This window comes from Loxodonta africana, chromosome 20 (assembly GCF_030014295.1).
Source record: "Loxodonta africana isolate mLoxAfr1 chromosome 20, mLoxAfr1.hap2, whole genome shotgun sequence".
In the NCBI taxonomy this organism is placed as follows: domain Eukaryota; kingdom Metazoa; phylum Chordata; class Mammalia; order Proboscidea; family Elephantidae; genus Loxodonta; species Loxodonta africana.
In genome coordinates, this window is record NC_087361.1 from 55,965,234 (window position 1) to 55,980,372 (window position 15,139).

General features: G+C 41.6%; 1 protein-coding gene across 13 annotated transcripts in view; it reads left to right on the plus strand.

Annotated features, from left to right (window-relative positions):
• Positions 1-12,357, plus strand: part of IFNAR2 (interferon alpha and beta receptor subunit 2) — an 89,575-nt gene extending 77,218 nt beyond the window's left edge. For all 13 annotated transcript variants that reach the window (XM_023548459.2, XM_064273201.1, XM_064273205.1 and 10 more), the window contains 2 exons: positions 4,239-4,369; positions 11,363-12,357. In XM_023548459.2, coding sequence (XP_023404227.1) covers positions 4,239-4,369; positions 11,363-12,061 — 830 coding nt within the window. In that variant the 3' untranslated portion in view covers positions 12,062-12,357. The remainder of the gene's footprint in view (positions 1-4,238; positions 4,370-11,362) is intronic.
• The last annotated feature ends 2,782 nt before the right edge of the window (positions 12,358-15,139 follow it).

The window sequence follows — 15,139 nt, forward strand, 5'->3', positions numbered from 1 at the left end:
TCAAGTTGTGCAACCATTCTCACCCTTCTTTTCCGAGTTGCTCCTAACATGAACTCACTGCTTCCTAAGCTTCCTATCTAACCTTTCAAAATGCTGTTGTCAGTTTGATCCCATATAGATAGTTCTTTAAAAGAGCACAATGCTTCAGACAGACATTATTTACTAATTAAGCCAAACTGTTGTTTGGTTTAAAGAAAACTTCAGGTGATATTTTTGGTTTAAGGTTAAAGATTATCTCAGGGTTCATCCAACCTCAATAGCTCCAGAAAGTCTGGATTCCATGCAAATTTGAAATTCCTTTCCAGATTTTCCCCTTTTGATCAGGGTTCTTCTATAGAATCTTTGATCAAAATGTTCAGTAATGGTAGCCAAACACATCTAGTTCCGGTCTCGTGGCAAAGGAGGGAGTTGGTGGTGGTTTACTTCTGAAACATCAACCATTAAAAACCCTATGGAGCACAGTCCTACTCTGATACACATGGGGTTGCCATGCGTCAGAGTCAACTTGGTGGCAACTGGTTAGCACATAAAAGTGTTTGATATTCCCTATAACTACAGGATAGTGTGATTTTATTCCCCAGTGTTCCTCAAAGTCAACTGAGGAACAAACTGATTTTCAAAGAAAAAGTACCTCAAACCTCCAGCTTAAATTATTCTTATAATGCCAATTAAATCTGGGCGAACATAAAACAGAATATAGACAGACTCCTTATGCATATAAACTAAACCAAACCAGTTGTCACCAAGTCAGCTCCAACTCTCGGCTACCGCATGTGTGTCAGAGAAGAACTGTGTCCCCTAGGGTTTCCGTGGCTGATTTTTCAGAAGTAGATCACCAGGCCTTTCTTCCAAGGCACCTCTGGGTGGACTCAAACCTCCAACCTTTCAGGTAGCAGCCGCGCACGTTATCGTTTGTACTACCAAGGGATCCTTATGCCTATAAAAACAAACAAACGAAAATCGCTGTCAAGTCAATTCTGACTCATAGCCATCCTATAGGACAGTAGAACTGCCCCATAGGGTTTCCAAGGAGTGGCTGGTGGATTCAAAGAGCTGACCTTTTGTTAGCAGCCGTAGCACTTAACCACGGCACCACCAGGGCTCCCCTTATGCCTATAAACCAAAAAGAACCCAAACTCGTTGCCATCGAGTTGATTCCAACTCACAGCGACCCTATAGGACAGAGTAGAACTGCTCCATAGAGTTTCTAAGGAGCGCCTGGTGGATTCAAACCGTTGACCTTTTGGCTAGCAGCCGTAGCTCTTAACCACTACGCCACTGGGGTTTCCCTTATGCCTATAGCTCTTAGAAAGTAAGCCCAAACAAATGTACATATTAAATGCAAACAAAACTGCAAAACCAATAAAAGCCAAGTTAGTAATACACAGGCAGTCACAGGTTACGAGCCACTGATTTATGGACGACTCCTCCTTGCCTTTAATGTTATGTAACTGCGCCCTCACTTTGAAACAACTGAACCAACCCCTACTTGCAACAAATTCTTCATCACCGTCACCTTCACTTTCTGCATGGCAGCTTTAAAATCATGAAAAAGGCTTTGAGCCTTTTCTTCACTAACATAAGACTAAATAAGCACCATACGTATTTGTTTCGACTTGCCTACAAATTCAACTTAAAGACTTAAAGGCATTCTGGAAAACCATATGGCACTTGCTTAGAAAGCTAGAAATAGACATACCGTGTGATCCAGCAATCCCACACCTAGGAATACATCCCAGAGAAATAAGAGTCATCACACTAATAGACATATACATATCCATGTTCACTGTAGCATTGTTCACGATAACAAAAAGATGGAAACAAGCTGCATGCCCATCAACAGATGAATGAATAAGCAAACTATGGTACAGACCCACAATGGAGTGTTATGCAACAGTAAAGAGCAATGATGAATCTGCGAAGCATCTCACCACATGGATGAATCTGGAGGGCATTATGCTGAGTGAAATAAGTCAATCACAAAAGGACAAATATTGTATAAGGCCACTGCTATAAAAACTCACGAAAAGGTTTGCACACAGAAAGAAACAATTTTTGATGGTGGTGGGGGGATGAAAAAACACTAACAGACAATAGGTAAGTGGTAACTTTGGTGAAAGGTAAGACAGGACACTATACTGGGGAAGCCAGCACAAAAAAGAAAAAGACTTACGGAGTTGGGAATGGATCTCATCCATAACCCAGGGACTGTCTGTGCGATGAGATGGTTTGCTGAAACTCAGTCCCTGCTTACAAGGTTCTTTGGAGGTTAACATGCGCTGTTCATCTCTTCCCGACTTTTCTCTGTTTCACCTGCTGAGCAGTGCTCACGCAGCAGCATGTCATGATGTCATTTCACCTCTACTTGATGTGAACCCATCACTCTGCATGTTAAGCCAATCTCCACTGTTTTGTCATTACCCAAGACAGTTGAAGGAGTCCTTGGGTGGTGTCATGGGTTGAATTGTGTCCCCCCGAAATATGCATCAACTTGGTTAGGCCACAATTCCCAGTATTGTGTGGTTGTCCTCCATTTTGTGATTATAACTTGATGTTAAAGAGGATTAGGGTGGGATTGTAACACCCTTACAAAGGTCACATCCCTGATCCCATGTAAAGAGAGTTTCCCTGGAGTGTGGCCTGCACCACCTTCTACCTTACAAGAGATAAGAGGAAAGGGAAGCAAGCAGAGAGAAGGTACCTCAGACCACTAAGAAGGCAGTGCCGGGAACAGAGCGCATCCTTTGGGCCTGAAGTTCCTGCGCTGAGATGCTCCCAGACCAAGGGAAGGCTGATGGGTCACAAGGACCTTCCTCCAGAGCCGACAGAGAGAGAAAGCCTTCCCCAGGAGCTGGTGCCCTGAATTCGGACTTCTAGCCTACTAGACCGTGAGAGGATAGACTTCTTTTTGTTAAAGCCATCCACTTGTGGTATTTCTGTAATAGCAGCACTAGATGACTAAGGTAAGTGGCAAATATGGTTAAGTGTTCCGCTACTAACCAAAAGATTGGCAAATCAAACCCACCCAGAGGCACCTCAGAAGAAAGGCCTGGTGATCTACTTTGGAAAGATCTCAGACATGAAAACCCTATGGAGCACAGTTGTACTCTGACACACATGGGGTCACCATGAGTCAGGGCCAACTTGATGGCAACTGGTTTTATATTTTGAAAGAAGTCTCTGGATGTGCAAATGGTTAATGAGCTTGGCTGCTAACAGAAAGATTGAAGGTTCAAGTCCACCTAGAGGTACCAAGAAGGAAAGCCCTGATGATCTACTTACAAAAAATCAGCCATTGGAAACTCTGGAACACAGTTCTACTCTGCAACACATGGGGTTATGATGAGTTAGAAGCAACACGACAGCAACTGGTTTTGTTTGGTACCAGTTTTTAGTTATGTAACTATTGATTTCTTCTCAGTCCACGTGGACATATGGGAAAAAGGGTTGAAATTTTCCAAAGGAATTTTGAACAAAAAACTAAGGGGAACTTGCAACAAGATGGTGCTGCGAGGCCCTAATCTGGGTCCTGGCTTGGCCGAAGTCCAGCCACAGAAATGACCCAGTTGCTTTTTTTCAGGCAGACTCCCCTTTTTCCGCTTCTTCGTGCCAGCAGTGCACACTAACATATAAGCGTTTGAAATGTGGCTAGTATGACTGAGAAACTGTTAAATTTTATTTAATATTGATAAATTCCTAATTAAATAGCCACACTTGGCTAGGGGCTACCATATTGGACTGTGCAATTATAGAATGTAATTATACGCTGAAAGGAATTTTACTTTTAAAAACTAAATTTGTCATTTTATCACTTAAAATATGTATATATATATATATATATATATATATTTGGATTAGGAGCCCTGGTGGTACAGAGGTTAAGAGCTCAGCTGCTAACCAAAAGATTGGAAGTTTAAATCCACCAGCTGCTCCTTGGAAACCCTGTGGGGCAGTTTTACTCAGTCCTATGGGGTCGCTATGAGTCGGAATCGACTCGACAGCCGTGGGTTTGGTTTGGGTTTGGTATGGGGTCACTGTGAGTCAGAACCGACTTGACAGCAATGGGTATACACTTGGATTGCTTTGCATTCTCCTGTATTAACAACACAAAACTGGTTTTTCATGCTTTTGCTTCCTTGTTCTTGCCTTCTACCGCCAAACCAGTGTGCATGTATTCCCCTCTGTGATTGTTTATTGGGTTTGTTTTGAAATAAAGTTATACAATTTTTCGTCAACAGAGTCATCGGAATCTGCCATAATAGGAGGAATAGTCACTGTGTTTTTAATAGCAACTGTCTTCATAAGCAGCATAGTAACACTGAAGCGGATTGGTTATATATACCTAAGATATAACCTCCCCGATGCATTGGTATGTAGCTTGTTTTTTCTTTGTTAGTTTTTTGTTTCTATTTTTATTTTAACGTAAATATTTTCACAGAATAAAATCCCGTTTTCTAAAAACACCAAGGATTATATATCATTCTGGGTTTTTTCCATCTCTATAAACATATATTTTGCCATTATATATATATATATACACATATGCATTTTATGTTTTCTTTTTACACTTTGTCTACATATTATTTTTAACGATCACATAATGTTCCATTATTATTAATGTATCATTTTCCCTTAACTGTTTCTCAGCTGTAAGGCATTTGGATTGATTTCTTTTTCTTCTCCTTTCTTTCCTTTCTCTCTGTGCCCTTTACAAGTAGTGCAGTGAACGTGTTTAAACAGATGATCTTTTTATTTTAGATGACTTCAGTAGGATATACACAGAGTGGGTTTATCTTATAAAAAGACGGGATAGAATACATTCCGTGTGTAACATCAGCGATGACCTACACAGTTGTACACATTTCTCCAAAGCCCTGCTGACCTTGGGATTAATGGTTTTTCCTACTTTCCTTCATGTATTATGTGTGTAATATCCTCACGTAGTTGCTCCCATTTGTGTTAATCTGTTGTTATTAGGTGCCGTCAAGTCGATTTCGACTCATGGAGACCTCCTGTGTTACATACAAAGTAGAACTGCCCTGTAGGGTTTTCTTGGCTATAATCTTTACAGAAGCAGATTACCAGGTCTTTCTCCTGCGGAGCTGCTGGGTGGGTTCAAAACACCAACCTTTTGATTAGCAGCCAAGTGTTTCACTCTTGTGCCACCAGTACCCCTTTGTATTAATGTAACTACAGCCATGCCCCGCACAACGTCCATTCGGGCAACATCCGACTGCGTGTGTCTCCATGGTCCCAAAAGGCTATAATAGAGTTCAGAAATCCCGATCAGAGAACGGGACATAGCAGATGTATCTAGCATCAGTTAGTCAAATGTTTGTCTTAGTATATAGTATAGCGTACCTTTCTATGTGAAGAAAACATTAAAGAAACCTTCCAGATACACTAAAACATCTTCAGCTTAACACTACAGTAATAACAATGTTTCCATCCACATCACAAAGTAGTGCCTGTTTATTGTTATAAACCATTCCCTGTACCTTGAATTTTTAATATAATAGGCTTTACAGGAGTTGGTACATAACTGTGGGTTGTACGTAGGTTGGACATTCATAACCCGGGGCCTGCCTGTGTATAATATGGTGTTCGAACAACGTCCAAATCACGTAAGGTGCTATTTCACAGAATATATTGTGGATGTTAAGTAATACGTGACTGTGCTAGTAAAACCAGACACTTTCTTTGTCTTCATTGCTTCTTCCCGAGTCACATGCTTTCTGTTTAGATCCTTTGACCCCCTCGGCCAAGTCTGGGTATTGACCTTAAACCAAAACCTTTGCCATCAAGTCAGTTTGGACTCATGGCGATCCCATGTATTACAGAGTAGAACAGATCCATAGGGTTTTCTTGGCTGTCATCTTTACGAAAGCAGATCGCCAGGCCTTTCTTCCACTGTGCTGTTGGGTGGGTTTGAACCACCCACCTTTTGCTTAGTAGTCAAGCACAAACTGTTTACACCACCCAGGGACTCCTTACGTATTCCTAAAACCTCTTCATGCCTTTTAAATCAACTGTTTTTAAACCATCAGTTATCGTTTTTCCTACTCTATTGCTTTCTTTTTATATTACTTTTGTAAATTTTCATTCAGAAGTATCTTGTTCTTCTATGTTTGAACTCACTGCATTCAGTTATCTACTGTTTTTTCCACACCCATTTCTTTAAGTCTCCTTCCATCATTGATAAAACTGTACTCTTCTCTTGTTGTTTTTATTTGTTTGGGTTTGGCTGGGGGAGGAATGGTGGACAGGGAGGGTCTCTATATTTGGAGATTTTAATTACATTTAATATTTGAACCTAGCTGGCATTTGGATGTCCTTTATGAGGTTTGGATGGCTCTGTGTTGGGATTTTGTCCACAAAGCGACCCCTGCCTTGGAAAATTGATGTTTTTATCCATTAGGGTAGCACATCTTCTAGAATCACTCAACTGTTCAAGTTGTAGCTTTACTTCCAGCCTTCATTCCAACAGCTCCTGACATGCATTTTTTAGCCTTGACGCCACAGGTAAATCCTACTCCAATTCATTTCTCACTACAGCCTTGAGATCCGAAGTCCTTTAGCATGGCCCCATCTCTCTTAGCCACATCGTCCACTCTGGTTACCTAAACTCAGTGCCAACACTCCTCCCAGGTCTCCCTGGCGTTCCTTTCTCTTCAAGTTGGGTCTATATTATATGCTAAAGGCAATCATTCCTGCTTTGTCTTAAGTCCATGTAATAAGAGGAGGTATTTTTATCTCGTGTCTCTTTTTAGCAGAGGATGCTCCTGGATTTCTGTGTTAAAAGTCATTATTCTGTATTAAAAAAGAAAAACTCTAAGAATATTAAAACAGAACACTCTAGGCCTATTGTTTGTGTGTATGTGTGAGTAATAGCTGTTAAAAATTTTAAATGGCATCTTTGTTTTTTTTTGTTTTCTTGCCTTTAAGAAATATTTGTTGAACATCTACTATGTGCCAACATGTCCTAGAGACTGGGGATGTGGAAGTGAACAAGGCAAAAAATCCTGCTCTTAAAGAGCTTAAAGTCTGAGTGGGAGGAGGAATGACCATTATTTATACTTCAATGAATCTACAGATAAAATATTAGGGTTAAAAAGAAAGTTTAGCAAAGGTGTTAGATACAAAGTCAGTATAAAAATGGTTGCGTTTTTATATACAGTAGTAGCAACATTCAGTTAGAGAAAAACATAAAGTTGCTTTTCACCATCCAAAGAATAAAATACAGAAATCATAGGTATACTGTTCCATGAACTTTACAAACTGGATACATGCATGTAACTTGTGCCCAGATGAAGAAAGAGGACATGACCAACAACCCAGAAGCCCTTCTCCTGCCACTGTCCAGTCACTACCCGCTATGAAAGGCAAATACTATTCTGAATTCTAACAACGTAGATTCATTTTACCTGGCTTTTAATCATAGAAATGGAATCATACAGTTAAAAACAAAAAAAAAAACTGTTACAGTAACAACAAAAAATGTTCTAAAAACATCTCAGGAATAAATCTAACAGATGTACAAGCCCTTTGTGAAAGCCATTAACAAAGACCTAATCAAATGGGGAGGGGCCCTGGTGGCTCAGTGGTTAGGTGCTCAGCTGCTCACCAAAAGGTCGGTGGCCTGAACCTGCCAGCTGCTCCATGGAAGAAAGACGTGGCAATCTGCTTCTGTAAAGTTTTTTAGCGTATAGGGCAGTTCTACCCTGTCCTATTGGGCTACTGTGAGTTGGAATTGACTCGAAAGCAACAAGTAATCAAATAGGGAGCCCAGAAATATAAAAATATATAAAAACTTGATTATGGGAAAGTGGATATTGAAGATCAGTGGGGGGAGGAAGGGCTAGTCAATAGATGTTATCTAATTCAGGGTTTTATGAAATTGGATGAAATTTCATTTCATGAAATTCCTACCTCATACACAAAAATCAGTTCAAGTAAATTAAAGACTAATATAAAAGGCAAAACTGTAAAAGTTGTAGAAGGCAATATAGAGGATTCTATACTACTTTGGGGAAACCCTGGTGGTGCAGTGGTTAAGCACAATGGCTGCTAACCAAGAGGTCAGCAGTTTGAATCTGGCAGGCACTCCTTGGAAACTCTATTGGGCAGTTCTGCTCTGTCCCATAGGGTCACTATGAGTCGGAATCGACTCAATGGCAGTGGGTTTGGTTTTTGGTGGGTATACTGCTTTGGGGAAAGAAAGATTTTCTTCAAATGCAAAAGCCATAAAGTAAAAAATTGAAAAATTCTCCTACATTAAAATTAAGAATTTCCATCAAATGTCATAGAGTAAAATGATAAACCACAAATTGAGAGGAAAATATATGTAACAAAAAAATTTACTAACTTTTAGTGTCCAGATCTTATAAAGAATTACTGTGGATCAATAAGAAAAAGATGAATAACCCAATAGAAACATCTGTTGACATAATGGAGATTTACTTTTTTCATGTTCATTGCATGTATTAATTAGCCTTGCATTTTTTCAAAGTAAACAAACCCTCCTATTCATAGTAAATGACTACTTTGTTACATGATTTTCTTTTTTCTACAATCTTATTTAGGGTTTTTACATTTATGCTAATAAATGAGATTGGTCTAATTTTTTTTCTATTGGTAATCTTATTAAATAATTTGCCAATCTGTCCCTTCAGTCTACATTTTGACATAATATAGAGGTTATTTTGTTGTTAGAAGGTTTAATAATTTTCTCCAGTTAATCCATCAAAGCCAAGTGCCTTTTTGGATGTCATTCTTTGGAAACTTTGATGATTTCTTCCTCTGTTAATTGCCTACTGAAGTTCTCTATTTCTTCGTGTGTCCCTATATTTTGTAATTTTTTAAGTATTCACTTATTTGATTTCATTATCAAATTTATCAACCTACGTTCTAAAATTCTTCTCATTTGCTACTGTTTTTCCTTTATAATTTCTGATTTTATCAGTTTGTGTTTTATTTAATCTTTTTACAGATTAACCCCAAAATTTATCTTTTATTAATCTCCTTTATACCTATTTGCTTGATTATTCATATTATTTTGTAGTTTGCTAGGCATAAAAGACAAAGTAGAGGCAAAGTATTTATATTTAGTGCCTCTACTTTGTCTTTTATGCCTTTGTTCAGTTTCCAATTATTGTATTCCTCTTCTCGATATAAGTTTAAGCTTAAGGTATAGTTTCTTTTTTATATTATTAACATAGGCTTTTAGAACAATAACCTTAAAATCCTAATTCTAACTCTTAATTTCATCATTCAGCCTAGTAGCATGACTTCCTGTTCTTTGTCTCTTTTGAAAAGCGGAGCTTGTTCAATTGTGTCCAAAGCTTGTTTGCAGAGTACTTTTTGATCTTAAAATTCTTGAGGCCCCAACACCCCAAACAACCCAAGGCCCCTTTCCTCACACACTTCTTTCTCCCTCTAAACAGGTAGGATTTCAATGCTGTTAAGGAAAGTAAGTGGATTTGGGTATCTTTCCTCTGCCTGTGGGCGTTCTCCCCAAGGCTGGGTCTGGGTGGAGCAGTTCAAAGTGGGGCCCGTACAACCCCGGGAGGGTAGAGAGGAGGATGATGCTGATGGTGATTCCAGGTCCTGGAAAGGAATCTCTAGACCACCTTCCTTACCCTTTCCCCCACTGTGGCCATTTTGTGGGGGAGGGGTAAGGATCCTTCAACTGGGTGAGACTCAGCTTGCCTCATTTTCTCTTTACTCTACCCTCTGTGTCCTGGTGGGGGCATTTTCTTCCAAGATCCCTCTTGCCCTGAGCCTTTTACCTTTTAGGAATCTTCTGCATCTAAGGTCCTCCAGCCCAAGGAACACATATTCCCCTGCCTTTGACCCTGATGGCGTGGGCTTTCTAGAGTTCACCCACAGCGCTTTGACACCCCTTAAGAATATCTTGGCCATAAAATGATACTCGTGAAGAGTGTGCTTCTTCGCTCAAGTAGATACATTAGACTAAATGGGCAGCTCCTGTCTGGAGGTGAGATGAAAAGGCAGAAAGGGACAGGAGCTAGTTGAATGGACACGGGAAATCTGGGGTGGAAAGGAGGAGTGTGCTATCACAGTATAGGGAGAGCAACTAGGATCATGTAACAATGTGTGTATCAATTTTTGTATGAGAAACTAACGAACTGTAAACTTTCACTTAAAGCACAATAAAAAAAAAAAATGTCTTGGCACTGCACAATTAGATAAACTCCCAGCTTAAATACAGAGATTTCCCCACCCTGCGAGCACACTGGGGAGGGGAAGGAGGCAGGAGTGGTCAAGAGCACAGCTCTGTAAGCAGCCTAAACAAAAAAAACCAAACCCAGTGCCGTGGAGTCGATTCTGACTCATAATGACCCTTTAGGACAGAGTAGAACTGCCCCATAGAGCTTCCAATGAGCACCTGGCGGATTCAAACTGCCGACCCTTTGGTTAGCAGCCGTAGCACTTAACCAGTACGCCACCAGGGTTTCTGTAAGCAGACTACCTGGTTATAAATCCAGCTCTGCCACTTAGTAGTCATGATCTTTAAAGTGGGAATAAAAAGACTAAACCTACTTCGCAGAGTGCCTTTGAGGGTGAAATGAATTGTAGTATTTGTAGAGCACCAAGAACAATACCAGGCAAGTAGAGAGCACTGTCTACTGTTAGAAAACTCTGGGTGGTACCAACAGTTAAGTGTGCGACTACTAACCAAAAGGTTGGTGGTTCAAACTCACCCAGAAGCACCTTGGAAGAAAGGCCTGGCAACCTGCTTTGGAAAAGTCACAGCCTTGAAAACCCTACTGAGCATAGTTCTACTCTGCAACACATGGGGTCACCATGCATCAGAACCAACTCAGTGGCAGCTGGTTTGGTTTTGGTTTTATCTACTGTCGTTATTGTTGTTAGGTGCTTGAGTTGGCTCTGACTCATAGCGACCCCATGTATAACAGAACAAAACATTGCCCAGTCCTGCGTCATCCTCACAGTAGTAGGTACGTTTAAGTCCATTGTTACAGCCACTGTTTCAACCCATCTCATTGAGGGTCCTCCTCTTTTTTGCTGACGCTCTACTTTACCAAGCATGATGTCCTTCTCCAGGGACTGGTCCCTTCCAATAACATGTCCAAAGTACGTAAGACAAGTCTCGCCATCCTTGCCTCTAAGGAGCATTCTGGCATTCAGTATTCTTTGCCAGCCCCACAGTTCAGCTCTTCTTCAGTTGTCCTTTTTCATTGTCTGCTGTTAGCTATTATTGTTGTTGTGGTGGTGGTTGTCAGCATCATCATCATTTTCATCTCATGAAGTTTTATTATATAAAAAATAAAAAGAGCCAAAACTCAGAATTGACACAGATTTTTTTTTTTTTTTAAAGAATTTTTATAACAGGCCAGCCTGGATCTTTCCGGAGCCGCCACCATTGGAAGCAGTGGATACAGTGGATGTCATTTATATCAACCGAAAGAAGAAAGTGCGGGACTACAATTCTGATGATGAGACTGACAGCGAGGATGAGACCGCTCCTAGAGTGAGCGCTGGCGGTTACACCAGGCATGGGCTAATCACCAAGCTCCTGACTCAGGCTTCCACCTCCTTGTCCACCTCCAAGGAGTCACAGCTCATAGACCTAGATGTGGGTGAAGATTACCTGTCAGAGGCTGAGGCTGAGCCCCCACTGGTGCCAGAGCCTAGCTCCGGGCAGTCAGAATGTGCAAGTGGACCCTATGACAGGAGAGAGAGTGAGCTCCAGGACCCCTTTTCCGAGGAGGACAACAGCTCCACCGAGGGCTCTGGGGACAGGATAATCTTTAATGTGAATTTAAACTCTGTGTTTGTGAGGGCCCTCGACAACGACGATGATGGAGATGTCTCACCGATGCTTCCAGAAGAGACAGTTGACCTAGAGAACCCTGATGAGATGGAATCAAGCTTTCTGATCCCCAGGGAGGAGGGGATGCCGCCGCCCTTCCCCAGCACCTCCGAGGAGCACTTGGAGTCCGAAGATGCTCCTTCCGAGAAAAGCGACTCTTCTGAGTCAGATGTTGACATTGGGGACGGTTATGTAATGAGATGATTCTAAAAATGTTTAACTGGAACTGACAAGTAGATGTTACAGCGTTCTCCCTTCTTGCACCCTTCCTTGCCCATCTGTGGTCTGGAAGTGTTCTTCAAGGGAAGGAGCAGAAAACTAAAATCAAGCCAGTTCTTGCCTGTAACATCATCTATGCAGACCAGACACATGGTAGCACTCAGTGCATTGTTTACATGCTCAAAGTGATACACTTGGAAGGGAGAATTCTCTAGCAGTTCTCTTTGCTCTGGTGTACTTACAGTGTATCTACATGATAGCTGTCAGAGTAAGAAGCAAGACTCCCTGTGCTTTGCAGGGGTGGGCATGGCCACGAGCTATTTCCAGGAATTGGTTAAATGGGGCCAGGGTGGGAGTCAGGAGAAAAAAGGAAAAAATCCAGCAGGTTTCACAGCAGGATTGGCCACCAGTGCTTAGTAAGTGGAGCCCCTGAGCTAAGTGTCCAGCACGCTCAAGGGGAGAGCAGCAAACGGGAGACGAGGGAGGACCTCTAGAGAGCCAAGGAGGGGACACACCACGAAATGAGCCTATGCACACAGTGGGAAGTAGGGGTGGTCCAGTGATGGCTGGTTCAATGAATAATCCTTGGGCAGCCCCCAGTGTATTCTGTCTCCTCCACTCTGAGATTTGAGCCCTCAGATCTCTCTTCCAGCCCTCCTCAAGTTGAGTGGGGGAACCCAGACACACACATGTGTAACCGTACTACTCTGCAGGTGATGAATAGAGGAAGCATTCAGATAGAGGAATGGAATCCCAGTGCCCTATTTTAAGACTTTAAAAAGTGAGAGTAATGGACCATAACTACCACAGCCTCCACCAGATAGTCCATCACAACTAGATGGTGCCTGGCTACCACCACCAACTGCTCTGACAGGGTTCACAATAGAGGGTCCCAGATGGACCTGGAGAAAAATGTAGAACAAAATTCTAACTCACAAAAAAAGACCAGACTTACTGGTCTGACAGAGGCTGGAGAAACCCCCTGAATATGGCACCCGGACTCCCTTTTAGCTCAGTACTGAAGTCATTCCTGAGGTTCACCCTTCAGCCAAAGATTACACAGGCCCATAAAACAAAATGAGACTTAATGGGAACACCAGCCCAGGGGCGAGGACCAGAAGGCAGGAGGGGACAGGGAAGCTGGTAATGGGGAACCCAAGGCCAAGAAGGGGTTGACAATCAATGTCATGTCAACATGTATATTAATTGTTATTAATGAGAAACTAATTTGCTTTACCTTCATCCAAAGTACAATTAAAAAAAAAAAAAGAGTAAATTTAGAAGTGCTTCTAGGTCTTCAGAAGAAATACAGCATAAAAGCCCTAGAGAGCCTCTTTAACAGCTTAGGAAGTGCTCTGTGTGCCGATTCCAAATGTCCTATGTGTAATGAGAGTTCCTGTGAATCTCAACAAGCGAAAGTGTGAAGTTCTAGAATGTCATGTAGGAAAAAGCACAAGGAGTGGGACTCAGGCCCTATTCTGTCATCCATTTCACTGTGTGACCCTGGGCACTTCGCCTAGCCTCTCTGAGCCTTGGTTTCTTCATTTATGACATTGAGGGGACGGGACTCGGTAATCTCCAAGATCCTGAGATTCGAGGAGAAATAATAGAAAATATACAGGTGGAGGTTGTGCAAACCTGACAGGCCCTCCCTCCTGCCACCCCAAGAGCAGGTGTCTCAGACCTTCTCCTGGGCCCATTCAAAAGGGAAAAAACAAATCCTACATGTCCTGACTCAAGGACTTTGAATTAATTTTTTTTATAGATGTTCTAAAGTAACTCAAAGGAGAGGGCTGTGAGATGGGGAGCCCTTATTTAAAAATAATGGAATTCTGTAGGAAACAGATCTTAATATATACACAGTCCATTTCTCTGCCCCCAGCTGTGTTTATATTATTTTGAAAGATTTCCAGATTGGTTTTTTGGGATAACGTCTTTATTGCTGCTTTCAGGTACACCAGTGTGTGTGTGTATATGTGTATATATGTATTTTTTTTTTAATTTTGTATAATGGTTGGTGCTTGGTAGAGCGTAATACAAAAATACTTTTAATACACAATTGGTGATCGTCTTCAGAGTTGTTTCTCAGAGTGTATGTATGCAGCAGATTTGTGGCTCTGCTGACATCTCTAGCACTCCCCAGCTTTCCCTAACTCTGCCCTCCTGGTAGCCTGCACGAGCTGAAGGAACATTCACCACCCTTATTCACGTAAAGTGTTCAGACGTCAGTGACATTACCCTGCTCTGGGTTTTCCAACGTCACCACTGTGCAAGTTGAAAAAAGAAAATTCAGCCTTTCCCGGCAGACTGAAAGGAGTTATAGCTAAATAAATGACTTAGTTTTTTTTTTTGTTGTTGTTTATGGAGTGGGAGGAGAGTAAAGAACACTCTTTCACACTGGGTTTGCTAGAACCAAAAACCATTTGCCATGGAGTTGATCCCAAAGGATGGTGACCCCAGGTGTTATAGACTAGAACCATGCTCCATAGGGATTTCATGGCTATAATCTTTATAGAGAAGGTCCCAGTGTGGCCTACACCAGACTGCTAACCTAAATGTTGGTGGTTTGAATCCACCAAGTGGTAACGCAAAAGAAAAGGCCTGGCAGTCTGCTGCTAGGATTACAGCCAAGAAAACCCTATGGAGCACAGTTCTACTCTGACACACATGGGGTCTCCGTGAGTCATTGCTGGGTGGGTTCAAACCACCAACCTTTAGGTTAGTCATGGAGTGTACATCTAAGGGTCTGTCCTAGTAGAGACACTGCACCAATCCTCCAATAGATACTAAAACAAAAATTTCATTGGAGGAATTATTTCATTCTGTGGAGAACGTGCGGCATTCAAATCGGTTGTAGCAGCATGTTCTGCTTTGCAGGCAGAACAATGAGGTATTTAACAAGCAAGGTAAACAAATGCAAACAAGTTCACTTCAAAGCAGTTTTAGGGGCAGGAAAAACTCACAAGCGACAAACTGCAAACTTTCTTAACATCAATTTCTAGGCTAACAAGTCTCTCATTCCTGAAGCAACTGGACTAAGGCAATATTTCTACAGTAAACGCA